Raw genomic sequence first — 28,000 nt, 5'->3', positions numbered from 1 at the left:
AGCACGCCAACGCGCAAAAACCCAGAGTGAGAAGAAGATACGGCGGGAGCGCGCAGTATCACCGCGGCGCGCATGCACAGCTGTCAGCACCAAGGACAGCAGCCGCTCAGCCCCGGAGCGACCAGCCAGCCACGCTTCGGTGCGATCAGTCCGGACAGAGCGCACTGAGCAGCGGCTGTAAGAGAACGATACACGGCCCCGGAGAAGAAGCCGTCTGGACGCCTTGGTTGTGGTTTAACTCCTTCTTCAAAGCGGCAGCTGGGAGGTTTGGACAATTCTGCAGAGGAGGGCACAAAAAAAAGGCTGGACAATGCGGTGTGGATGCCCCTGTCCCTAACATGATCATGCACATTCCTCCGCATTGCACATAACCAGCTTTTTTTTTCAGTCTTCCTCTTCCTTTTTTGGTCTCCCTCCCTCGCTCTTACCGCCCACCTGGATCGTGCTTCTGCAGTCGTGCATTCATCTGGCTGAGCCGTGCCGCTGTCCAGAAGCTGGTCGAGCCGACCCGCCACCGGAGAGAAAAGCAACCGGGTTGCACTGTGCTGTTTGTTGGTCCACACGATGCGTCTGTTACTGCTGGCGGTGCTCTTCTCGTGCTCCTGCGCGCGGGCCGGCTGCGAACCGAAAATTGTGAACATCGGGGCCGTCCTGAGCCAGAAGAGGTACGAGCAGGTCTTCAAAGATGCCGTGACCCAGGCTAACCAGGTCTACGGCAGGGACAAATTCAAGCTGACCGCGATCTCCGTAACGCACAAACCCAACGCCATCCAGATGGCTCTGTCCGTCTGCGAGGACCTCATCTCCAGTCAGGTACTTCACTACCACCTCTGCATGGGCGCTACAGCACACAACTGTATCACAGCATGTAACCAAATCCACCATTAAACCGCTATTAGAGTCTGAATCGGGTGTGATTGTGTTTTGGAAGAACATCTTTGCCACATAAAGTTGTTTCTCTCAGAAAACATACATGTTTTGAGACTGCCAGACTTTCATGTGTACAAAACAAGTCTATATGTGCCAGTCATTTGTCCCATCTGGCACCCACCTCCTCCTACACATCAGTCCACTTTGTTGGAATACAGTGAAGTCCCCAAAGAACAATGTGTTTTCTAAACATCCAAAAATAGCCCTTGGTTTTGGGGCATATCTCCGGATGAGAGGGCAAATGTACATTTCAGGACACACAGCTGCAGATCAAGTGAAGTGCAAAGAAACAAGTCAGGAGTGAAAATGTGCAATACGTCATTTGAAATTAATAGCCTTTTCTTTCACTGCTGCATGATAACATTTTGGCAAAACAGGCCCTGAGGAAACAATTTGTTCTAACACTGTGTGTGTGTGTTTGTGTGTGTGATACGACGCAATTTGTAAAGTGTACTAGAAAGACATGCATAATAAAAATCTGACTTAAATGCAGATTTTTTTTTAATTCAAGGATGCAGTGATCTTAAAGATTCACACCATATGTGCTGTCGGATCCAACAAACAAAACACATTTCATAACTAATGCATGATGAGAGAGGGTGCGCTGCTTCGGGAGTTGAAATGCACCAACCATCCTCTCATGTGACGCTCTTCATGTTAAAGGGCGCCAACATTATGTCACACTGTGTCCTTCTCTCTCGCTCTCACTTCCATCCATTTCTCCCACACACATAATTAAGCTTTATGAAAAAAAAAAAACACACACCCACAGCTTCAGTGCTGCTTTCATGTCCCTCGTTCCTCTTCTTAGTGTAATGACTCTGATACAGGCTTGTGGAATAATACATTCACAGCTACTCTCTTGTCACACATTCAACCTCCCCCCAAAAAGCTTTTTTGCAATCAGCCCCATTGGGTTGTATAGATAACACCAACAATGGTTCCACACTCGCTCTCTACTCTTGCAAATGAGACGGAAATCACACCTAAATTAGACAGAACGTTCGTGGCAGGTTTAATCAGCTTGTAGGTGATTACAGTCACTGAGAAGGAGAGTGTGTGGCAGATGGAGGAGTAGATGCCTGCGAGCAGTCCTTGGAAGATAGACCTCATTTTTGACCCAACCATACGGGCCTGCTCGTATCCAATAATCCATGCCTGCACAGCCATGCCAACTTTATCCCCCTTCCTCCACATCTCCGAGGCAATTCTCAAAGCTCAGACAAGTTCATTTTTTAATCAGGCAGCTGGTCAGCTTTAAGCTATATAAAAAAGAAAGAATATTAGCCCACACACTGAGTATCATTTTAACAAAGGAGAGGACTTGTCTCATCTTCTTTTCATTTTCTACAGTGTATGTACCTGTTATACAACATTCAAGAGCAGCATGTTGAATTAAAAGCCTATACAAGTTTCTTGAGGAAAATAAAACAGATGTTTTAGCCAGGGCTCTATTATCGACTTGGTGAAGTGGGCAGCGTGCCCCCGGGGCCTCATGTGCTCAAGGGCCTCACATGTCCTAGATTCTGTGAGGCAATCTGTTAGTGATTAATTGCAACTATAAACTACAGAGGCTTAAAGGCAACAATAATACTGTCTGAAAGTAAAATGAGAAGGCTCAAAAAGTGTCCACATCGCACCGTTATTATATCAGATTGGTGTGTTCATTCCAAGACAGCATCCTTTTCCCTTTAATTATGCACAAATTAACATTTTATTCTGCAAATGTCATCCGTACACACATTTTATGACGTAGAATCTTGAGCACAGAAGCATTTTTATTCACATATATTGTGTGTGAGAGAAAGGAAGAAAAGCATGTGTCCAGAGTCTTTTTGTCTCAGTGCCAGTGTCAGAATGACAAAGTGTTCCTCTTCTGTGTCTCCGCAGGTCTACGCTATCCTGGTGAGTCACCCTCCACAGTCCAACGATCACCTCACACCGACGCCCGTCTCCTACACCGCAGGCTTCTACCGCATCCCCGTAGTGGGGCTCACCACCCGCATGTCCATCTACTCTGACAAGGTGAGTGATAGATGAGACCAGGAGATGTAATAATAGAGGGGGGAGAGAGAGAGAGAGAGAGAGAAACAGGAAGTGAGTCAAAGGAGTGTAAGCGCTCCCCTGAGGCGTCTTCAAAAGATTCCTAGATTAAACGTCCCGTCACTGTCCATTAGGGGAGCTGTGATTAAAAGGGTTTCCAGCTGAAATTTGAAAGAGCATCATTAATAATGCGTCAGAATTGAGTTATGTTTATTATGAAGCACGAGGCACAGGAATGAAATTTTAAAGCAGTCACATAAACAAAATGCCAGAGTTTTCGAAGTGGTGCAGTCCACATTCCTGCAAATTAATGGGAAATCAGAGGCATTTAAATTCAGATTGTGTAGCCCACTTTGAGCAGTGGCAGGAATTTAATGCCTTTAATGCTTTTTTACAGGTTTGATATTTATATTTAATATTGTAGAAGTGAGCATTCAACCACTTTAACCTTTCATGCAAAATGTCCACATACACTACCAGTTAAAGGTTTGGACAGACCCTCTCTTAAAGAGCACATTATGGAATTAAGTACTAAAATATGTTTTACATTTTAGACTCTTCAGAGTAGCCATATTTCACGTTAATGACAGCTGTGAACATGTTTGGTATCCATTAGTTACTTTAAATGGTTTTCCAACAGTCTTGAAGGAGTTCCCAAAGTTGTTGAGAACTTGATGGTCCCACTCAGCACAAACCAGATTGGGATGGCATGTCACTGTAAAGTGTATCGGGTAATGCTGGATAAATTTTGAATACATCACCCTGACACCATCACACCTCCTCCTCCGTGCTTCACAGTGGAAACCACACAGTGTAGAAACCATCTGCACCTTTTGTGCTTCTGAAAGGCATCTCAAATTTGGACCCATCAGACCAAAGTACAGATTTCTACTGATCTAAGGTTAATTCCTTGTGTTTCTTTTTTGTTGTTCTTATTTAGTGCTGGCTTCTTTGCAGGTATTTGACCATGAAGGTCTGATTCACACAGTCTCCTCTGGACGCTTGATGTTGAGATGTGCCTGAATTCTGTGAAGCATTAAGGTGGCCCCTGATCTGAGATGCTGTTAATTTGCAGTTTCTCCAGGAGCTGACCTCATGAGAGCCAGTTTCATCATATTTAATGGTTTTCCAGACTACACTTGAGGATACATTCAATGTTCTTGAAATTGTCTGGGCTTAAAATAACAATAGACTGTTGTCTTAGTTGAGCAGCTCTTGTCATAATATAGATTTGAACAGTAGTCGATTAGGGCACCAACACTACCTCTGGAAGTGAAAATGAGAGCTATGACCACTTTACCCCCTCAGAGCATCCATCTGTCCTTCCTGAGGACAGTCCCCCCGTACTCCCACCAAGCCCATGTGTGGTTCGACCTGATGCGCGAGTTCAACTGGAACCACATCATCCTCATCGTGAGCGACGACCACGAGGGGCGGGCTGCTCAAAAGAGGCTCGAGACCCTCCTAGAGGAAAGGGAAACAAAGGTGAGACGCTCCCGCTTCCCTTACCCCTTAAGCGTGTGAGCATGAGCGTGCGAGTGCGTCAGGCTTTTAAACCTCAAAGGTCTTCTATGTATGTAACTGTTTTCCTTTCTGTTGTGTGGACACATCTCTTTCTCACCATTGTGTAAACATTGGCTAACATTCCTAGAGACATCAACAGCGTCTAATATGTGGTCTAAATCTGACAAAAGTTTGTATGTTTATTTGCTCATCTTCACGTTGCTTTTCGCCATAGTCCAAATTACCCTTGTGTCTATCCACATTGGGAGCCAAATAGCGGACTTTAACATGGGGCTGTGCAAACCATCACAGACTTGTCTTATTGGAGATAATGGTAGTAAGTTAGGTGCTCTTTACAGATGGCTTGTTTTCACTGCAGCCTGCGACGCCACAGACACAAAATACGGGATTTTGCGTTTTCCTTGCATTCATTTAAGTGTAGCTCTGAGCCGTGTATGTGGGTCAGTGAAATGCTGATATTTGAGCCAAAAACAGTGATGCGTGGCCTTTAGGAAGAGGAAGAGGAAGAGAAAGAGAGAGAGAGTTAAGGGAGTAGGGGGAAAAACACCATTTATTTCATCCACTTAATAAGATGAAATCACCTTGGGATATGTTTTTTTTCTCTCTATACCCTGCGATGCTTGTCTTTCTCTGGGGCTTTTTTTTGCTGTAATTGTGTGGCAGGGTGAAATGAGTCCTGATTCGGAGATTTAATTAAATCAGAAGCTGAAGAGACACTGAGTATGACACACACACCCGAGGTAATTTGCAGAAAGCAGCTACAGTTAAAGTGAAAGCTGCTTAATTTAAGCGACTGGGATCAAGTATCAGCCATCAATTAAACAAAAGATTCCCATCAGGATTGTGCCTAACTTCCTGCGCCTGAAATTTTGGATATTAAAAGCCTTTGATAAGAATCCAGAAGGTTGCTTTGATGTTTGCATCATCTTAGTTTGAATCTCCAAATGAACCCATCTGTGTCTCCCATTCAGCTATAATACTGAGAGATGATGCTGCAACTGCCTTTCTGCCTGTGAGGCTTTGATTATGAATATATTTAGTTATGATTCCATTCCAGTTATGACAGTGCCAGTTTGAACTTTTTTTTTTAATTTACAAAAGCAAAGAGGCAATAGTTACACTAAAAACTTAAATAAAGGCCTGCCAGATTCTATATATTGTTATCAGCAGCAAATTAATGCTAATAAGCTGTCTGTGTATCCACTGCATGAATATGACATCCCATGGTGCTGTATAGTTTAATGCTCCGCTGCTGCTGTGAAGTCTTAATTCTGATTGGTCAATTATTTATGAAGACCGAACCGTCACTTTGGATATTTGGATATTGATAAAATATTGGTTTCTTTCTATAAGTAGCTGTGCAAGTAGCCTTCCTGGATCACCCCGTCCGGGTTAAATTCGCTATAATGACCCGGTCACAGCACATTATCCCTTACATAAGCCATCCTGTTACAGTGGATAACCATCAACACATGAGCTGAAAACAATCCCCAACCAGTGCACAGTGCCAAAAACAAAGGCAGTTTCTTGAATGGCCACTAGAGGCTGACTCCAAGAATGATTCTAACGTTCCCAACAGAGATGATATTTGAGGATTTTAACAACTTTATAGAAAAAGAGGAAAAATGATTAGATGAAACAGATCCCTTTTGTGCCCAAGCTGCTGGTGCAATTTCTGTTTTAGGTTAAAATTTCTTTTTTTAAAACTGCCCTGGCTCTTTCACTGTTGGTTACTTCACATTATAGCAAACACAATGTTTTTGAAGGTGTTGCGGTAGCTTGTTAGTTTGGCTCTCTGGTACTTCAGTTGTTGCTTGTCACCCTGCTGTGTTGTATAAACTCAGCAGTATTTTTAGCTTCGTGGCAAGTCTTTAGCGAGGTCGCACAGTCACGGGGGGATCGCTGTCACCACTGGCACAGAAGCTCTGGACACTGTGGACTTAGAATGAAAACGTGACCAACACAATGTGAAATATTAATGCCTCGCTGTGAATACAAAAATAGAGCACTCAGAAAAACTCCAGGGGAAAAAAAGACAAAGATGTTTTTTTTCTGTAACTGCAGTGTTTTATGAACATTGTACATAAACAATTCACAATATTTTATGCTATAGTTATGAAGTGTTATCATTATGATGCAGAATTTAGTGATTACTTCTCAAATATTATATAAGAATTGCTGCTGATGTGAATGGATTGCGTTTTCACAGCCAAGCTTTTGCTGTGAGTTTGACGTACGGCTGAATATCGTGTTGATGCACGGTCAGCCCAGGCTTTGTAAAAGGGAGAGGATCAGAGTGCACTGAGGTGTTAGCTGTGTGGCCAGACAGCTGTGCAAGAAACCCCGTGAGGCAGAAAGATGTTTTATTTTCCTGCAAAATGGCTCCCTGCATATCCCAGGCAGGACTCTCACACAGAAAGCTAAATAGGACTGGAGTCCAAAATGGTGACACCTGAGAGTCTGACTGTAGTTTAACCTGCACATTGTCAGCAGGTGCCATGTCCTATAACAATCAGTATGCATACTGAGGTTTTTTGTTGATGTTATATCTTCAGACAGAAGCCAGAAGTGAGAAGTTAAACTGGGACACACAGAGCTGAGTGTTTGAATTTTTGGGACAGAGTATCAAAGCAGGTTTCCCTTTTTAATTTAAGTCAGTGAGTTGGATTCTCTTACTAAGTTAAAGGCATAGTTCATCCCCAAAATCAAATATTCATTTTTTTTCCTGTGGACTACAGTTGTCCAGCTATTCTGTTTTGATGTGAGTTGTTGAGTTTTGAAGAGCTTTCATCTTTCTCTCTGATATAATGGAACTAAAATGCACTCAATGCAAGACAGTCCACAGACCCTGTTAGGAGGAACTATTTTCTACATGGCAACCATAGTTATCATCTTAACACTATCACATGCACAGGGTAGATTTGTCGTTATGTTATGGATGTACTGATGTCATGATTTTTGAAAACAGAATGTGTGCGTATGTCACCAGTTGCATCTCTATGTTTACACAGAGGCAGGGACTTAATAGCCAATAATGGCAACTGCAGAAATGGTTTTCCTTAATAAATTATATTTATGGTGTTTTAAGATCTTTCCTTACCCTATTTTATTAATGTATAACCTTAACCAGAAAATTTTTGTTATGCCAAATTCAACTGTGATTAAAAACTCAACTAAACAGCTGGTGAAAACAAAGCAACTGGCAGTGTCAGGGGGACTTGAACCTCAGACTCCTTAATGAAAGTCTGTTGCATTGTATTTACTCCCCCTGTCCACAGCCTATACCTCCTTACCCAGAGTTCTGTGGTCATATTGGTCTCATAATTGGATGATGTCAGGCAATATGATCATACATCCTGTTAGTATAAACATGACCATGTGTCGTATCTGATGGATGTATATCCACCAAATGTGATGTTTTTTTTCATCAAGACTTCTTGTTTATTATATTGGAGAGAAAGCAGTCACCAGAACAAAAGATAGACATTAGGGATGCACTATATAACCGACAAAACATTATATTCACCAGATAACGTCTTAAAAATGAAATATCTACTGATAAGATGCAGATATTGGCAAAATTTTGTAATAACAGAGAAGGTCAGAAATTGCTGGCATGGCCTTTGGCTGCCTGTGATAGCTCTGCATTGGCGTTCCTTTAACACTGTAGGTTTGACATTTTAATAATTTAATTTCACTGTAGAAAGGGCGTAATGTTTCTAGTGATAAGGTGGGAAAAATATGTGAATATTTTATGGCTGATGTTTCAGCAATCAGGCAAAAGAAGTTGAACAAATCAGCAAAAATTCTACATTGTCACAGAAGCCACACAAAAAAAATGAATATTTGTTTTGGATTTTTTTTTTTTTTTAATTCTAGAACAAGCTCCAGGGAAATTGTGAAATGATGTTGCATGAACAGATGGTTGTTTAGATGAGTAGTTTCTGGTGCACCATATTGCAAAAACATTTAATGAGTTCTTCATGTTGATCTATTTTTAGCCAAAAATGTGATCAAGTTGATGTTGTGGAATAAAAAAGCAGATTGTACTCTTCGACAGCGATGGCTGCACAAAAATCTAAAAGAATTTGAATTATACGGTCATCTCTGATGTTCTTTGCAAGCCCCACTGTTAAAGATCCCAATTTGAAGCAGAAAAGTGGAGATTTGTTGGAATGCTTTACTGCCCTCCATTTTCAACTGTTTATAATATTTTTCTGTGTCTGCATATTTTCTCTGTGCACATTACTCATCAGAATAAAAAAAGGAACTATGAAAACCTCGACCAACTGTCCTATGACAACAAGCGAGGACCTAAGGTATATTTGCATGGTCAATGCACGCCGCCCACCAACTTTCCAAACGTAGCAACTAGAAACCAGCCCAAACCAGTCACCAGCCGACCCAGAAATGTCCCTCTCTTGGTAGCACGTGTTTTTCTTTAATTTTTTACTTTGAGACATTTCCCTATGATTTAAATGAAGAATGATTTTGTTATGAAAAATCTATTATTTCCGGTCATTACAGAAAAAAAAAGAATTGAACAGTGAACTGCGCCACGCTTTTATCATTTTCATTTTCTCCTTCAATAAAGGAATGCATGTATTCAAAACACAAACACACACACACTCAAAAAGAGTTTGCAAGCCCATTCCTTTGTGGAGAACCGGTAGTGTGGGACAAAACCGTTTCCCAGATGCTACTTCCTCCCGTTCTGTAGCACTTTCCTAGTTTTCAGCCACTTAATTTTTGTTTTTTTGTTGGGGGAAAACGTTCCCTCCCCCCCTCACCCCCCTTCACCCGTTTTTAGTTTACTGGTTGCATTGACCTTCTTCTTCCCCCTTTTACCTAACACATGCACGTCCTTCTTTGGAGCCTTGATAACCCTCAGTTTGCATGCGAACAAATGCAAAAGTTTTTTTTTTTTCCCTTCAAGCTTTTTTTTTTTTTTTAGTTCACAGCCGGTTCCCCCTGGATCGCTCTTTCCTTTTTTACTCTGTCTCTCGTTTAACAAAAAAAAAAAAAAAAAAAAAAGTCGACCAAGCTCGAGCCAAGCAGGTAAAGAGGCAGCATGGTGTCTGAGGTTAGGAAAAAGTAGCTGGCTTGACCTTTCTTATGCCCCAATCACAGGCTGAGAAAGTCCTCCAGTTCAGCCAGGAGACTAACTTAACTGCCCTGCTGCTGGAGGCGAAAGAGCTGGAGGCCCGAGTCATCATCCTGTCTGCAAGGTATGTGAAATGATGCATTCCTCGTAGCTGGTAGCGCCAATATGGAGAGATAGCCGACCATAAACTTAACCCTTACATCAATGTTCATGTTCCATAGTAGACGGCATGTTTAATCTGCATTTAAGATTGGTCTTTCATAAGGTATTAATATGTTTTCTCAAGAAAATATGGATACACGTATGAAGATGCTGTGAAAGATGCTCCTGATGCCATTTTGATGTTTACAGGCTCTTTTTCTGCCTGTCACTGTTGTTGATTGTGGTGGTATGAGTAACTACACAAACACTCCCCATTTGCGGTGGGAATTTGTTGCCATGGTAACCAAAAAAATGGTAGAAAAACTTGTTGCAGAGACGTCTTCTGTGGGTTTCACAAGCTTCTTAAATCTATCCAATGAGTGACTGGAAACACAATTTAGAAGTGATATTATTATATTTTGTTTGTAAAAAAAAATAATTCTGCCTGTTGCCCAAGTATAGCATTCACTTTTGTATTGACAAAGTATCCTGTGATGTGAACATCCTTTTTCTCATCTTTCCAGTGAGGAGGATGCTGCCGCGGTATACAAGGCCGCCCGCTTCCTCAACATGACGGGTTCGGGCTATGTGTGGCTGGTGGGCGAGCGGGAGATGTCGGGTAAAGCCCTGAGTGAGGCGCCAGACGGTACGTTCATCCGGCAGAGATCTGTGGGAATACACAAGTTAACCCCCCCAGCTTTACTCTGAGGCCGAGCATAACACACACACACACACACAGGATTAGAGAGATTAACCATTTAACGATGGATGCATTACATGATTAAATGTATTACCGCTTGTTGTGTGTTGAGCATTTAAACGTTTAAGCATGCTTTGTTTAAAGGTTTAAATGTTGTGTGTACCTACACTTATCAATGTGTTGGTATTTTGCGGTTAATAATACCCTGGTTTCTAACGAATTATAAAGGAAGAGTTTTACAACTGGTAGAATGGTAAGCTACAACAGCCTTTCTTGTCTGTGCTCATGGATTTGCTTTCACGATATTTTATCACTTTGTGGTCACAAATGTCGACCGTCTTCCCGCACAGGCACTCTTAACACTAACAACCCCTGCGGAGCGTGTGTTGTCTCGTCCTTGTCCTCTCTTTCTCTCTCACACTTGCAACACTTGATGGACTTGGTTGCAATCAGAAAACTTAGCTGAAGTTGGATTGCTGCTTGGTTTTAAATTTAGGCCATGTTGTTTTTTTTTGTGTATATAGTATTTCTGCCTGTGTTTATTCCTCTTACTGAAAAAAAATCCAACTTCAAGGGGCTCTTTACACACACTGTGAAAAGGTCTACAGTGGCAACATCAGAAGAAATGATCCATTTACTTTTGCTGCCTTGTCTCATGAACGACCACTTATGAGACAAATTCTCTTTCGAGAAGCAAAGTAGGATCACGCAACTGATGTCTGACCTTTTTTTCAGGATGTCTAAATTGAGACCCTATAAGTTTTTTTTGTCACTTTACGCGTTGCCCGAGAGGCTGCCGTCAGCTCAGGTTGGTGATTGTGCTTGTCGGCCCGGTCTCAGGTCTGATCGGCCTCCAGCTCATCAACGGCAAAAATGAGTCGGCCCATATCAACGATGCGGTGGCCGTGGTGGCTCAATCCATCCAGGAGCTGTTTGAGAAGGAGAACATCACGGAGCCACCCAGAGGATGCGTCGGAAACACCAACATCTGGAAAACTGGGCCTCTTTTTAAACGGTGAGTGTGATCAGAATTTTCTAGAATGTATTTGTCACTTCCAAATGAAGAGTCTCAGCTGACCCATTTATAAAAAATGCTTACAAACACATGTAACTGCAAACATCATCCCAGCTCAGCAACCACAACTCTGCTTTTTGCATCATATTTTTTGACAAAAGAAGTGGTAAATCATTCATTTAACCACGCAAATTAAATAAGGACCAATTCCCAAGGAATCATACACCACTAACAGATGATGCACAATATCCATTCACCCAGATAATGGTTCTCATTCGTATGCCGCAGGGTGCTCATGTCATCTAAGTATCCAGAGGGCCTGACAGGGCGCGTGGAGTTTAATGACGACGGCGACAGGAAGTACGCCCACTACAGCATACTCAACTATCAGAAGTCTCGGCTCATTCAAGTCGGCATATACAATGGAACACAGGTGAACTGACATTCAGCTATGCAACATATCCTCACGTTAACCCATCATTTTCCCCCATCCACACCCATCCACACGCCACACTGGCTACAAAGTCATCTATTTTTTATTCATAGGGGTCATGCTGACCTAGCTTTCTATCTATAGGATAATGTAGGGCAACTCCGCATCCCTGGGTCCAGGCACGAAAATACACGCAGGATGCCATTTAAAACATCAGGATGCACAGAAGTGAAGTGGCTACAAAGTCTCTTCCCTATATATAAATATTACATATGAAATTTCTTGAAATTTCCAGTGATTATGCTTGGGTGAAGTGCATTATGGCCTCTATATTCCCCTGATCACTGCATGTTCTTTCCTCTGTGGTTGTGGATTTGCCCACTGTTCCACTCTAGATGGCTAACTAGAGCTGCTTGTATCTAATAATGAAACTACTGGGTTCTAAAAAGGTATTATCTTTAGCTCTGGCTTGTTATTCCACTAATTTCAAGGTTTTATTAACTCCAAAATCATTAAAAGTAGTCATGCATATTCTGTGTGTTCATTTGATCTGAGTATAAAATCCCTTTTTTACTGTTTACTGCAGTGTCATCACTGCAAGTTCTCCACTGCCAGGTGCAACCAAAAGCTCCAGACGTACCTCATTAGTTGCTACCGTGTCCCAATCATTTTGTAAATTTCGATTCCACATTCTGGCTAATTGTGCTTATTTTAAAAATGGGCCAGGGGAGGCAGTCAGGACTGACAGGATCAGCACATCCCCGATGATAAGTGTAACAATAATAAGTCCCTACAACCCTCAGGTACAACACACGAGTCAGAGGTGGATGCAATAAATAAAGGAACCGCTGAGCTGTGGTTATATAAGGCTGACTCATTAATGATGCTCACCCACAGTGTTGGAGCCTCATCAGCAGCATGCCTTCTGTCAGCACTCACCTGTATGTATGTGTGTGCTGTCCCTCGGCAGGTGGTAATGAACAATCAGCGGAAGATCATCTGGCCCGGAGGAGAGACTGAGAAACCACAGGGCTTCCAGATGTCCACTCGTTTAAAGGTAGGGCGTCTTGGATTTACTGCCGCATTATGACATACATGCCCACACAGATAGGGTCCAGATCTAAGCGGATGTACTCCTCTGAGACAGCGCACTAACATTTCTTGCTCACAGGGGAGTGAAGTTTATCCACGCTCATAAAGGGAGCACTGATGTATTTGCTATGACTTTTATCTCTCTCATATCTGTCACAGGCCTTCAGAGGACCTCTCATCTGTATCCTTGTCAGTTATTTTTACATTCTGTGTATCCTCGTGTCAGTCCGTACATGGGCATCGCTGGAAGTCTTTTCTGTCTCATCTTGTAACACTCCGAGGTCCCTCGGGTCCAAACAGATCCGTCTCTGAGTTCGTGATAAACAGCTTTCTGTCCCGTCTGTTGTAGATAGTGACGATACACCAGGAGCCATTTGTCTATGTGAAACCCACTATGCCGGATGGAACATGCAAGGAGGAAATGACATTAAATGGAGTCTTAATTAAAAAGGTTATCTGCACTGGCCCCAATGAGACCATCCCAGGTAACACATCAGGGACGTTTATACTATATCTGTGCTTTACTGCACGCGCCAAACACCCACTGGAGATGCATACATATATATGCAGTAGGTATCTATATATGTATGCATGCAGCCATTCAGAATGAGTGTCATGATGCCTAGTGAAATGTGAAGCGTGGCTGTGTGTGTGTGTGTGTGTGTGTGCTTGTGTGTGTGTGTTTGTGTGTGTGTGATCACCTGCAGTGCACCGCTGTGTCATGCATTCTGTCCAGTCTACCAGCGCCGCCTCTGGATTTAAAAACAACATCTAACATGTTTTTTTTCTCAGGATTGTTTGTAACTTTAGTTGTTTCTGGTTTTGTTACAGGACGCCCAATAGTACCCCAATGTTGTTACGGATTCTGTATTGATCTTCTGATCAAGCTGGCTATGACCATGAACTTCACCTATGAAGTACACCTGGTGGCTGATGGGAAATTTGGAACGCAGGAGCGGGTTAGTTTCAGTGTTTTTGTTTTGTTTTTTTTTTGCATGAGGCACAGCAACATCTCATATAATGCATGTTTTATTTTCTTTTAACAGTATTAATCTCAGAGATGAACATAGTCCTGACCCCCATGGCTGAATATAAAATATATATTTACCACTGCATTGCCACTTTATCTGCCCTAAAATTGCATAAAAACACTCACTTGAAGATTTCTTGTAATTTCCATTTTCCCCACGTACCCCTTGTCTTTCTGCAAATGAAATAGGACACATGTCCTATCAAGATCAGCTATATATAACCTCACCTTGTACTAATGTGGGACACATTTATAGCTGTATAGAACCCACAGTTGTGTTGATGAACTACTCCTAATAAACTGATAATAAATCAGAGTATGAATTGCTCATTATGTCTAGGTGTTCAAACAGCATTCAGCTATCACTAAGTCACTAAGTAGATCATCTTTTTTTTATACAATGATCTTGAAACCTTGTAGGTAATGCTACATTTTAATCCAAAAACATTAATTGACTCAAATATGAGCCATGTGAATATTCTGCCATGGGGGTATGTATTGATTCTGATTGAAATGTTGCATTGTTTAACCATAAAATGTACTATTTTTCTGTTAAATTGTAATTTAATTTTTTTTTGACATGTGCTGTGTTAAAGTAGCCTAGATAAAGAACTAACATACACTGGCAAAATGGAGGAGAAACAGGACACCATTAACTGGAGACCTGCATGGATGGAACAGGACATTCAACCCTAACCCTCAAAACCTTGTTCTGTAAAGCATGAGCACACTTTAACTCTGCACAATCCTACAACAAGCACGCACAACTACAAGCTCTATTCTGACCATAAAAGACAGTCACAATTTCAGAGATGTGGAGCATGCCTAGCATTTATATCCCCAGTTGGCTTAACCCAAATCCTGATAAAGCCTGGGAACATTCTGCGGTCTAGACGCCAGCAGGAGCGATTCTGATGTTAACGCTTTCCTTCTGCGACTGCAGGTGAACAACAGTAACAAGAAAGAGTGGAATGGCATGATGGGAGAGCTCCTGGGTGGATTGGCTGACATGATTGTTGCCCCGCTGACGATAAACAATGAACGAGCCCAGTACATCGAGTTCTCCAAACCTTTTAAATATCAAGGCCTCACCATCCTTGTTAAAAAGGTAAGGAGCAGCCATGCTTGTGCATTCATACTGTGGGCATGAATGTTCTATTTGGCTGAAATGGAGCATATTCTTCCACACAAAATAGGTTACCATGGTGACCACAATACTGTCATTTTTTCCCATCACCCACTGTTGCGAGTCGCCTTATGAGTGAGACGAATAGACAGAATAAAAGGCATTTGGGCGGCCATCTTGGATTGCTTAGGTTCGATTTTCCGAAGTTTTAAGTTGGTATCTAACTTGTGGAAACTTTTCAGTTGAAACAACCTCCTGGGAACTTAACCTAAGGCAATCAAGTGTATTCATCATCAATCGATAACCACCTGCGGTGTGTGTGTTTTCAGGAAATCCCTCGCAGTACACTGGACTCGTTCATGCAGCCTTTCCAAAGTACGCTGTGGCTGCTGGTGGGTCTTTCGGTGCATGTGGTGGCGGTGATGCTTTACCTACTAGACCGGTTCAGGTACAAGGGGGACCTATGTGTGTATGTGTGTGTCCATATGTGTGTGTGTGTCTATTCATGACTGAGTCAGTGTGTGTGTGTGTACACGTATTCCTGAGCACTGCAGATCTTCCCTTGTGTGGACCACTAAAGCAGACAGAGGTGAAGATTGGCTCCAACCATTCCACCGCTCTGTCCCCGTGCCGCAGTCTTTATCCAGTTTCCTTTCTGAGGACTTTATATCGCTTCGCTCACTCATGTTCAGTTCCACCCCTCTCCCCTCTCAGCCCTGGGTCGCCAGGGTATTCCCTCACTGTATGTTCTCAGTGATTTCTCATTCTGTCTTCTGCTACCCTCCCCCGATTTCTTCCCCTGTAGCCCGTTTGGAAGATTTAAAGTGAATAGTGAAGAAGAAGAAGAAGATGCCCTCACCTTATCATCTGCCATGTGGTTCTCCTGGGGAGTGTTACTGAACTCTGGAATAGGAGAAGGTGAGACACAATCATCCCTCTGTTAATGTTCTGTCATCCACAGAACACCACGTGATGCTGTGAGTCTTTACAAGCTGTGAAAGAACCAACATGAAGCGTTTTGGTGGCACCGGGTGTCGTCTCACTTGTCGTGTTTTTCTTTAAAGATGACAAATTAACTGCTTTCAAATCACACTTCGTCTTTTAACAGTTTACATGTGGGTCTTTTTTATTTCACTCGTCTTCAAGTATTACCTTTTGGTTGCTAGAAACGAACGCCCAAAATGATATCATCCAGCTGATCCAATTTGAAATAGGAAATAACTGATACAAAAACTTAGACTTGAACTCACCACACAGGTGCCCCGCGAAGCTTCTCAGCGAGAATCCTAGGCATGGTGTGGGCTGGATTTGCTATGATCATTGTAGCCTCTTATACTGCCAACCTGGCTGCCTTCCTGGTGTTGGACCGGCCTGAGGAGCGCATCACCGGCATCAATGACCCAAGGGTGGGTGATGCTAGTGCTGTTAATGTGTCATAAACGTACACATAACATGATGTATTCATGAGTTTTTTGTGTCTCTGTGCAGCTGAGAAACCCATCCGACAAGTTCATCTACGCCACGGTGAAGCAGAGCTCCGTGGACATCTACTTCCGGCGGCAGGTGGAGCTTAGCACCATGTACCGCCACATGGAGAAGCACAACTATGAGAGTGCCGCCGAGGCCATCCAAGCCGTGCGCGACAAGTGAGTCTCGCACAGGCCGGGCCGACGAGAGCGCGTCGGCCCTATCAGGCACACAGACCAGGGACAGTCTAGTTATCGCAGGGGGGAAGGGACATGGACCTCTGGACCAGATGGGAAGTGGCAGGACTTACTGGCACGTTTCCTCTGATTCAGGCCCATCGCCCAGCGCAGACAGCCGTATTAGGGACAGCGACAGGCGTGTCTGCAGCTCTGACACCAGTGTGAGGTTGAGCTAACAATGAGTCCAGGAGCACCCTTTTTCAGGTTGTACCCAGAGGAACATCTTTGAGATTGGGGGAATCCAATGAGGGACGCGCCCTCACCCATCTGGCATTGGATTTCAGTTGGGCCATAAGCAGTTTGCTGGTAAACGCTGAATGACAATTTGGTGTGCGAGAGCGAGAGAGCGGGGTGGGAGCCGTAAATGTGTATGTAAATCATTGTACTGTTGCACCGTAACCCCCTCCTCCTCCCTCCTCCCTCCTCCTTCCTACTCCTTCCTCCTCCTCCTCCTCCTGCTCCTCCTACCCCCCCCCCCTTCCCCCTGCCCCCCCACAGCAAGCTGCATGCTTTCATCTGGGACTCTGCGGTGCTGGAGTTTGAAGCCTCGCAGAAGTGCGACCTGGTGACCACGGGAGAGCTGTTTTTCCGTTCGGGCTTTGGCATAGGCATGCGCAAGGACAGCCCCTGGAAACAGAATGTGTCCCTGGCCATTCTCAGGTCTGTCCCAGCCGAAGCTGCATTACTCGTATGACTTCTTTTTTTTTTTCTTATCAGTATGATTTCGTGGTCACATATTGACCGTTTATAGCCATCCGACACATTGCCTTATGTCACATAACTCTTTGTATCTACCCTTTCCTGCCCTGTCTGTCTGTTTGTCTCTTGTCTAGTTTACGTCTGTCTGTATCTACACTTGTCTGCCTGTCTCATTATTTGTTGCTATCTGGGAGTAAACGGCTCGATTATTCCATAATTTCCAGAGCATTTATTAACTTTGTCACCTCTCTCCCCACTACCCCCCCAACCCCCTGCAGTTCTCATGAGAACGGCTTCATGGAAGACCTAGATAAAACCTGGGTGAGATACCAGGAGTGTGACTCGAGGAGCAATGCCCCAGCCACACTCACCTTTGAAAACATGGCAGGTATGGTCATTATGGCGTAGAAAAAAGCGTTAAAAGTGATTGGACAAAAACTGCAGTGGTAAGGTACTGTAGCCCTTTTTTGTCCAATACCTTTAAATAAAAAAAACAAACAAACAATAAACCATCGGTGTATTAGTGTCAGCGTGGGTGCTCTGTGGAAATGTGCCGTACAGTGCTGTGATTTTGTGCGGTTGTGGTCTTCTCTTAAGATGAAGAATTAGGTGCGACCACCAAGCATGACAGGCAGACGTTGCATTCATGCTCGGTGGGAGCGGCGGTGCACGTAGGCCGGCATCTCACGCCTCTCTGTCTCTGCTCTGTCTTCCCCCTCCCCCCACCCACCCACCCACTCACCCTTTGACAGGTGTCTTCATGCTGGTTGCTGGAGGCATCGCAGCAGGGATCTTCCTCATCTTTATCGAAATCGCCTATAAGCGCCATAAAGACGCCCGCAGGAAGCAGATGCAGCTGGCCTTTGCGGCCGTCAATGTTTGGAGGAAGAACTTGCAGGTAGGAATGATATCCTGTGCCCGTTCACATCTGGGGTGGAAGGGCTCAAGAATGGAAAGCCTCCATTTCTGCCTCACATTTTATTTGTTTCAGTAGTGGTCAGACTTCTAGATCACTGTACGCAAAACTCTGATCTCTGATGCCTTCATGTAATGTAAGGCATTCTGAGAGCGGCCACACAATAACAGTTCCCAGAGGCCAACTGCGCCCGTGTCTCTTGTGTGTGCCTGCAGGACAGTAAGGAGGCCTCTGGAAGTCAAGCAGTGGTTGGGACTCCCTCGTTAGTATGTAGCAGAGCCATTTGCACCCCCTCCCCATGTCACCTCTCGCTGCTAATAGATAACGATAAGATATTTAACCGCGCGACCCTATAACATGATGGATATCTAAATTAAAACTCCATGGCATGAAGTAATAGTAGCTCTAAGCTGTGGCGCTTCATGAGGTCATATGATGCACCGACGAAAAAAGAAACAAAGCTCCCTGCCAGACACATTATAAAAACGTTCACAACAATGATTACTGTACCACTTTCATTGTGCCACTATTGATTTCCATTACTGTGGCAGCCAGGAGCTAAAAATACAAATAGAGCATAAAGAGCAAAATCAATGCCCTGGCACAAACACACAGCAGTGACCCTCCCAGCATCGTCAGCCATGTCTTCTTGCCTATTATATAGATAATAAGAGTGTAACACCTGCATGCCAGAGGCTTCATACGTAGGTTCAGTTCACCCAAACGAAAATGTTTCTGCTTTCTCTTGTGGTATCTTAGCATGAAGACAGTTCTGGGATGCATAAAACTTCATGACAAGATACCACTAGATAATAATTCCTTTGCTTATCCGATGAAGAACATGATTTGCCCCTGTACTCCAATGCACCCCCTCCTCTGTCCCCACACACCTTATACACCCTGATTGGATAGCTTGGAGGTACAGGGTATCCCCGTTTCATTGGCCATGCGATGTGGCCTTAGCCGTCTTTCTGCTGTGTCTCTGTAAACCTTGAACCAAAGGTTTGGCCCTGCTCAAATGAAAACAGCAGGGCCGGTGGAAGGTACAGTATTGAAAAAAAAAATCACAAGTGCCTGTCAGCAAATCAATGTCCTTCCAATAGTGTCTGCCATCGAACTGACTCCTGTGTGTAACTGTTGTGAGTGTCCTCATATGGATGTACGTTCTCTAGGCGCATACAGCAGGCGAATGCATGCAGACGGGGGGGGGGCTTCACTGAGGAAGGAGAGGGCCACACGAAACTGCCCATAGACCAGTGCTATTTAGATCCATGTCAGTAATGATCATGTTGACCTTTCTGCACTGCTGAACAAAGACGGCTCATGCATGCTCATCTTGCTCACTGACTGTCACTGTTGGCCCCGGAGCTAAAAAACACAATCTTCTGACTACATCTGCACTAATGGCCCTTCATGCTACGGAGCCCATGAAGTTAAGTTAATCCAATCTGCTCTGGGTGAATATTATTCAGGATCTTATTCATACTGTTTGGGTGCACTGATTTGATTACTCACCATCATCTAATTTTCACAAATTTGAGATGACATGTCTGATGCAGAAGTCATCACGAAGGAAAATCTGCGCTCACAGTTCATGTGGCCTCCTCCTTACTCAGAGCAGCAAGCACTGAAACCTGGACCATCATTTTTTGACCGCTTGTACATGTGCTGTATGTAATTATGTGCTTATACTGCCCCGGGTTACGCAAAGCGCTGTGCACCCACATACCTTCGGAGACGTTAACTTCAGAGGCCGTGCACGCCTGAATAAATCTGTTCGAGTAGTCAGGATGACATTATATCTATTCTCCATTGTCCTCAAAGTTCGTAAACTTTTGTGAAAAAAATAAAGATAGCTTTATAAGGCTGTAGCCTCAGAGATGCAGATGTGGTAAAACTGCCCATTCTTGTGTAGCTCAAAGTGATTTAATCTTTATGATTTATATTTATGATTTACATTTGACCAAGCTGACAATTTTAGCACTGTATGAACTAATTAGACCCAGTCCATGCTAAAAATATACTTTTCTTCGATTTTTTTTTGCACACAAAAACTGTTCCATGCTCACCTAAAATAAGAATTTGAAGACTGTACAAGAGGCAACTTTCGGCGCTAAGAAATAAAACACACGCCTAAGCATCATAAACTGCAGTTCCCCCTGTGGCCTCTAGAAGCTGGCTCTATAAGTGAGTCGACCACCGTGTTAAAATGTCTATCTAACAACTATAGAAGGGGTGAATTTTTATATTACTCTGCCCTTTTAGAGAGAGGCTCATGGCTCTTCAGAAATAAATGGGTGATGTAACCGATGTGCTTTGTTATATACAATCTATGGATGTGTGCAGACAAGTTTACAACTTAAACTTCTAAACGTCTGTTTTAGGGATTTATGTAAAGGACTGTTTTGTAACTTGCTTTTATATGAATTTATATCGTAAACATTTACCTCACTTTTGGGTTGTTTCGGGCCTAGTGCTACTAGTTTTACCCCTGCATCCCTGAGAGGCCTCACATCATTCCCAACAGATGTTACTCAGAAGTGCACTCTCTGAACAGAACTGAAACTGGTGTCAGTTTGGGATGAAAACAAAGTGTCAGAAACCCCGCAGCTGTGATAACAGTAACGGCATATATAACGATGCTGGACTTGCGGCAGCTCGCTTTCCGATGTGAAACGGGCGGCTGCTGCAGTGCCATGCAGTGAGTCCCATGCCCACGCTTCATCCGATGGTGCAGCATGCCCTGCATGGCCGGGACTGTGCACACGCAGCGCCTCATCAGGGCTCATAGCGGCCTGGGCTGCACTCCTGCAGTCTGTAAGAACTGGGAGGAGGGAAGAAAAGATTTAAAGAAGGGAGCTGATGTCACTTGGGCATTGATTTTTTTTATTTTTTTGTTTCTGAACAATACACAGGCTGACTTTCACCATTTACTAACATGAGATGTCATCTTCCAACAGGAAAAAGGAAAAAAACTATTTTTATTTGCCATTTGCACTAAAACCGTATCACACCAATCACTCCTCTGCCGGCTCTCGACAACCTGGTATCACGTCAGCACTGGGGTGGAGAGAAAAAAAGTTGCTGGTTGGTGGTACGAACGTGCCCTCGAAAGAGCCTAGTCATGTGACCTGATGAAAAAGGATGTACTGCGGGGGCCAGTGCTGGCCAAGATTGAATTGTCATGCTATTTGTTTTGTGTTTTACTTATTCTATGTTCTCCCTCTTTTTTACTCCTTTCCTCCATCCATTTTTGGCATGTTGAAATTCACACCACACTGCCCCGCCCGCCCAGAGGGCCTCCCTCGCTGCTCCTACTCAGCCATCCTCCATTTATACTTTACTCCCAACATCCATCTTAGAGCGCTTTCTTCTTTTAGAATTAGCCTCCTTTTGTTCATATTATTATATAACTACTGCACACTTTTATTTTGTTTTTTTGCTCTTTAATACAGTGAGATATTATTTTGCTGCTACAGTAGGCGATCATTGCCATCTCACTCCATCCCATTCCCTTGTGTGTGGGGTGAATTTCCATTATACCGCTTTGAGGTATAATGATTATAAATGGGCTTTAATTACTGTTGTGTTCCCTCTTTGATATGCATTTTAGTGGCATCCGATATAGCTTCTTAACCTTTTTATACCTGCCTGGCTTTGGATGTGGATGTTTGCTTTGCTAGTTTTTACAAAAAAATATATATATATATCCGCCCCCCCTTTTTTTGGTTCCCTTGGCTTTTGCTTATAAGGATCTTCTTTAAAGTAATAACAGTAATCAGGTGGATGGAAATTTATTTTATTTTTCTTTTCTCCCCCTATGCAGCCCTCTTCCTCTCTAGAGACTCAGGATGTAAGAATACCTTAATATGAGTTTTTTTTGTTTTTTTACTGCACACAAACACACAGTTATTGTGCTGAGAGTAGCTGTGGGGCACTCTGATGGTATGAGGGAGGGAAATTGGCTCACCATCTTGTAAGGATACGGTTAAAACTGCTTCCTTTTTCTCTTGCTTTTAGTTGGTTTTTCTGACATTTGAAATATGCGAGTAGATACTTTCCTACTTTTTTTTTTAATTCTGAGATTGCTTGTGTGTTTTCAGCTGGAAGGCAGAATCTTTTAGATGGGTTAAGCAGTATCACACCCGCTGACATCTTTACTAGTCATCACTCATTCCAGTGCATTTCTAGGGGCCCGAGTCAATGTTTCTAGAGGACTGCTGTGCCGTCCAAGTGTCATAAGGTTGCAGAAAATGTAGCCCGAATACCCTCATATCAGACTGAACAAAACTATTTCCACTCTCATATCTAACAGGCTTTATCCTTTTCTTTCTCCCTCTTTTTGCATTTTACATTTCCAAATGCTGTAGTCTTTTTCACAAGGACCCCAGCAGTGTTTAGATGATTAAAGATAAGGTGGTGGTGGTGGTGGTGGTTTTGGTGGTGGTAGAGAAAATGGGTGAAACTGAAAGCACAGTTATCACCCCAGCCAGAGATCATAAATAATCCTTCTACATATATTTATTTTAGGATAGGAAAAGTGGTAGAGCAGAGCCCGACCCCAAAAAGAAAGCCTCTTTTAGGTCCATCAGTACCACCCTGGCCTCCAGCATCAAGAGACGTAGGTCCTCCAAAGACACGGTAAGAAGACGAAGAAGCAACATCTTTCCCCTGTTTATTCTTCCCTCTCTTTCTTCTTCTCCTTCTCGTCCTCCTCCTCCTCCTCCGCCTCGCTCCTGTCTCTGCTCTCTTTTTTTCTCTCCTGTCTTCTCTGCCTACATCCCCATTTCCGACCACGACAAAAAAAAGCATCTTCCACTCGTTCATCTCTCACACACGGCTCCGCGGCCTCCGCCCACGTGTCTGTCCGTCCACCATCGATCAGCCCCATCACAACATTTAGTTCCTCTGCGAGCCTGGAGGGCGTGGTCAGTGCAGGTTCTCAGGTCAGGCCAGGCCAGGCCAGGAGCTGGGCTCTGAATTTAAGAAGGGAACACCTCAAGTGTCCAGGGATTTTATTTATTTATTTATTTATTTATTTATTTATTTATTTATTTCTATGGGATTAGTTGCTGCTGGAGGACGGGGGGCGACAAAAGCAAGCAAAAGTGGTGTTTTGTCTTGGGCTGCTCTTCCTCCCTGCCTCTGGTTTTGGACGTGGATTCTGGCCATTGTGTCCTTATTTGGTGGTGGTAATGGTGGTGGTGATGGTGGTAATGACCTTGTGGTGTATGTGTGTGTGTGTATACTGTACTGTCTGTTAATATATTTGTGTTCACGTCCTGTTGTTTTGACTGCTTGATCCTTTGTATATTCATTGTTCCTTTGCACCAATCCTGCACTTCCAGTGTTTGGGTTTTAGCAGCTGTTGGTTTGCTTATGGTTTGAAAAGCATGCGCTCATGTCCTGGTCATGGTTTTTTTTTTTTTTCAAAAAATGTTTACATTTTTTTCCAAGGTTGAAGTCCTGCTGCGAAGAAAACTAATGCGTCATCTTATTTATCAACATGTCTATTTCAGGATTTACACTCATGGATTTCTATTAATCTATTTACTTTTTTTGCTTTGTCATATTTTGTTTATCATAATTCTTGTTTAATTTCTAGTGTCCTTGTGGTCTGAACTGTGCATGCCTCTTTTCAGGGTATATTTTCAGGTGATGGAGACAGTCTACATTTATTGGTATTGGGGCCTCGGTGAAGCCTTAGAGTCTCCCTGTGTTTGCATAAACACAAGCCGTCCTTTGATTTACAACCATCTTTACTTGATCCCCCTCTGTTGCAGCACAATGACAGTGTGAGGGTTTGGTGCATTCCTTCACAGTTCAGTTGGAAAAAAAAGGCCCATTCGCAGTGTGAGGAGATTGTGCTGCACAAGCTCAGATAAAATCAGTGATCCGCGCTCATTTGTGCCCGGCCAGACATATCTGGGCACTGACCTAATCTGGCTTGGGCCAAGTAGGAGATCAGATGCAGACATCTTCACAAATTTTGTACTAACGTTTTGTTTTGAATGTGTTTCTCAGGAGAGACGTAGCCTATGGCGGCTGGGCCACAAAAAAAGAAAAAGAATTGTGTTTTTTTTTGTTTGATTTCCTGTGTTTCTCTCTTTCTCTTTTGTTTTCTTATGGATGTTTTTTTTTTCTGCATTCTCCTCCGGACAATAGAATTGGTTTGAAGAGAAGAAGAATATGTCTATTTGAGAGTTCGGCTGCTGGTTTGAGAGCCCAAGTCACACGCACACACAAAAAAAGGTTTTAAATAGGATGTAACGTAACCAAAAAAAAGAAGCGATGCTCCAAAAGACCTGCCATCTTCAGTCTTTGACCATTATTTTTGATTTTATATAAATGTTCTTCTTTTATATTAATGGATATCAATGGACTTGAGTGTCAGTGTCCCTCACCCACATGCCACACTGCTCCTCTCTCCCTCTGCAAGCATGCTAAATAACTGTCATAGATGTAGTCACAGTAGAAAAATACTCTTTGTACCATATATATACATACATATATAAAGAAAGTCACCGTAGTTGTGTTATAAGAAGCTTTAACCATTAACTGTGGTTGTGATGTGAAGTCAAGTGTCTCTCTTTTGCTGGTCCACTTGACCCCCAGTAGGGTGCGCTGTTAGCAGGCCCTCAAGGTACAAGACATGAGGAGACCCAAATGGGGGTTGTAAGCTCTATAATGATGCAACTCTCGGGTCAAGAGGATGAGGGACATCCACTCTGATTGTTGATGATTAAAAGAAAAAAAACAGCTATTTCCCTTCAGTCTGGATGTTGCCCCATCTTTCAGCATGTTAGTTGCATCATAACAGCTTCTGAAGCTCATTCGCTTGAATGTATTGGCTCTATCAGCTTAAAACGAGAGGCACCTAAAGGAAATCTGGGTACACCTTCCCCTATTTTTGCTCATGTTTGATGTGCAGGCCAGAGATGCTTACCTGCACCTACATGTGATTGGCCTTACGAAGAACCGGTTACACCACCCAATCTCACTGCAAGCATGGTGCTGCAAACTTGTGTCTGCATATATATATATATATTGCCCACAGCAGCCTCAGCATCATTAAAAAAATGGCTGTCACACCGAAAAGAATCAGTGTTGCCATAGAAACTGAACACATGCATGGATCTGGGATCCTGCCCCCCCCCTATCCCTCTCAGCACTGTAGAAGCCTATAATTCAACGCATTCTGCTTTTAAAGAAGCAAAGAGAAGCAGGGGACAGGACGTAAGAGTCCCTACGCAGCAGCACTTTGAAATCAGCCCCCCAAAAAATTCATCTCCAGCTGCTAAAATTAGAGGAGCCGCCTGACTGCATGCGTACAAATGACTGCAGGGAGATAAATGAGCTGTCTATTTCATCCGTGGCAGGAAATTATCACCCAGTCATATTGTGGAGGCAAAAAAGAAAAAAAAATGGATGAAGCCTGATTCAAACTTGCTGTTGTTGAGACTCTCAGGACTATACGTCCACTCCCAGCTAACCCACCTCAGGCACAACCAAAACATGCTTTGCAAAAAACAAATTAGAGCCTGCCTGAGAGGGGTTAGAGGACCCTCCTGCTTCTGCAGAATGAATGTCTAGAAAACTAACATTGTAATAATGTAAAGACAGCAGCAAAATGTTGCTAATGTCAAGAAATGACACCCTATTGTGTGTTTTTTTCTCTCCTCTATTTTCTTTCTTCAACCTCTGCAGCAGTACCCACCCACTGACATCACGGGCCAGCTCAACTTGTCTGATCCGTCTGTCAGCACTGTGGTGTAAAGGAGAGGGCGACGCTGACGTTCGCTCCCAGAGGAGGAGAGAGGAAACCAGACGAGGGAAGAGGAGAAGGAGGAGGAGGAAGAAGAAGAGGAGAGGAAAGCCGAGGGGGGAGAACAAAAAAGACTCCTCGTTCCCCTTCGTCGCCTGATGAAGGAGCGTTTGAGGATACGGCTTGCTGAAGAAGTGGCACTGAACTTGCACCTTTTTTTTTTAAAGATTGAAAAAAAAAGACAGGATTGCGTGGTCTTAGATGTTTGTTAGGGTCCCTGAGCATGCACAGACGAACCCATCTGACTCACATATACACTCTTTTCCTTCTGTATATTAACTTATTTAACCTTGTTTTGTCTTTCAACGCGCATAAATTTACTTAATGTTTGATGTTTTCCAAGTCTAGCATTTAGATTTTTTTTTTTTGTTGGTGCAAGTACTACTCTTGACATATCACTTTCAATTAGGGCATAGATTACACTGTAATATTTCTTAACAACATATACTGCAATACAAGATACTGTACTGTAAGCTTCAATGGAGTATTTTTAATAGGATCTACCTGTTTTTATCTACACCTTAAAAGTTTTTAGATACAAATTTATTTCACTGGAAAGCACTACTAATAGCACTGAAGAGAAGCTAATCTTGTCTATCAGTCATGATGATGATGATGATGAAAGCATGTGTGTGCTTGTATATGAATAAGAGCTTTATGTACTTGAATGATGATTACTCTTATTTTGAAGGCCAGCTTGTATAGCACCCCCCCTCCCCCTCTTTTAATTTTGCACTAACCTTTCTAAATGCACGTGTTTCTAGTTTTTCTCAGCTCTACTACTATTTATGCTAATATAAGAAATGACAGTTTAATCAGTAAGGTATTTTTACATTTTATTTGATTTTATTTATTTATTCCTTTGAGACAGCCATGTTGCATTTTGGGACGTCCCCCCCCCCTCTCTCCCTTCTTCTCCTCCTCTCTTCTGCCGCGGCGGTCTTTCTCATTTCCAGTCTCCGAAGGGGTTGCATCAAAGGGCCGTCGTTTTTTAACCCAACCAGCGCCCGGCCTTTCGTGCAAAACCTCCTCCCATGTTGGGAACTTTTACACGAAAGGAAACCGGGTGAATTTTTTTAATTAAACAACAACAACAAAAGCTTCGCTCAGGTTGCGAGCTTGTGTGCCAGTTCTTGGTTAGGTGTAAAAACAGGCCGTTTCCCATGTTCTGGAGATGAGAAACCACTGCTGATGACAAGACTATCATTATCCTTTTGTGGTGTCTGGCACTGCGTAGCACTTTATGCTGAGGGGTCTCCCAAATGGTAAAAGAAAACCGATTAGAACAACATCCTGTAAGGTGTTTTAGTCCCACAACACTTTTTTGTTTTGATTTTGTTTTATTAAAGATAAGTAATGACACATACAACTGAACCAAAAGGCCGCTTCTGATCCTCATTCAGGCCCGTGCATGCTTCTGTGTTTTTATCAGTGCTTCAGTTTGATTTTTGGATGCGTGTTGTTGCCGTATATACAGTTAAGTTCATCTGTTTGGAACACTTCAGTTGAATGAAATGTACATACAGTCCATGTATACAAGGTTCATGAAGTTGTACTGTTGCATCTTTTGCAACTGCAGCGGAGAATGTCTTATAGTTACACTCACACAAATTGATACAAAGGCATGCATCAACACACATGCACACACACATGCGCACACACAAGGAGGATTCACTTGTTTTTCTTACCTTTTCCAGTAAAAAACTTGCATTGAAT

The 28,000-nt window shown here is 43.1% G+C and overlaps 1 protein-coding gene across 4 annotated transcripts; it reads left to right on the top strand.

The window, feature by feature from the left end:
- Window positions 1–79: 79 nt before the first annotated feature.
- grin1a (glutamate receptor, ionotropic, N-methyl D-aspartate 1a) lies at window positions 80–27,735 on the top strand. Of its 4 annotated transcripts, none has more exons than XM_028417717.1 (21): window positions 80–813; window positions 2,821–2,955; window positions 4,282–4,458; window positions 8,754–8,816; window positions 9,628–9,725; window positions 10,267–10,388; window positions 11,283–11,457; window positions 11,746–11,890; window positions 12,861–12,947; window positions 13,332–13,467; window positions 13,814–13,941; window positions 14,956–15,120; window positions 15,468–15,586; window positions 15,944–16,056; window positions 16,396–16,544; window positions 16,627–16,784; window positions 17,343–17,504; window positions 17,822–17,931; window positions 18,296–18,441; window positions 22,990–23,100; window positions 26,167–27,735. In XM_028417717.1, exons 1-21 carry the CDS (start codon window positions 565–567, stop codon window positions 26,233–26,235), a joined length of 2,817 nt encoding a protein of 938 aa, XP_028273518.1. In that variant the 5' UTR covers window positions 80–564; the 3' UTR covers window positions 26,236–27,735. The 4 variants fall into 4 exon arrangements, with proteins under 4 accessions (XP_028273518.1, XP_028273517.1, XP_028273520.1 ...); XM_028417716.1 differs by having other exon boundaries at window positions 13,332–13,479; XM_028417719.1 differs by lacking the exon at window positions 22,990–23,100.
- The last annotated feature ends 265 nt before the right edge of the window (window positions 27,736–28,000 follow it).

Source organism: Parambassis ranga, chromosome 12, assembly GCF_900634625.1.
Source record: "Parambassis ranga chromosome 12, fParRan2.1, whole genome shotgun sequence".
NCBI classification, from domain to species: Eukaryota; Metazoa; Chordata; class Actinopteri; family Ambassidae; genus Parambassis; species Parambassis ranga.
Note: the sequence above shows the minus strand (reverse complement) of the source record. Positions and strands in the feature narration are given on the sequence as shown.

Excerpts from the sequence above, each read along its gene's own strand:
- grin1a (XM_028417716.1), top strand. The coding sequence starts at position 565 with ATGCGTCTGTTACTGCTGGCGGTGCTCTTCTCGTGCTCCTGCGCGCGG. Across the intron at positions 814-2,820 it reads AGGACCTCATCTCCAGTCAG|GTCTACGCTATCCTGGTGAG; the intron begins GTACTTCACTAC and ends GTGTCTCCGCAG. Across the intron at positions 11,458-11,745 it reads ACTGGGCCTCTTTTTAAACG|GGTGCTCATGTCATCTAAGT; the intron begins GTGAGTGTGATC and ends CGTATGCCGCAG.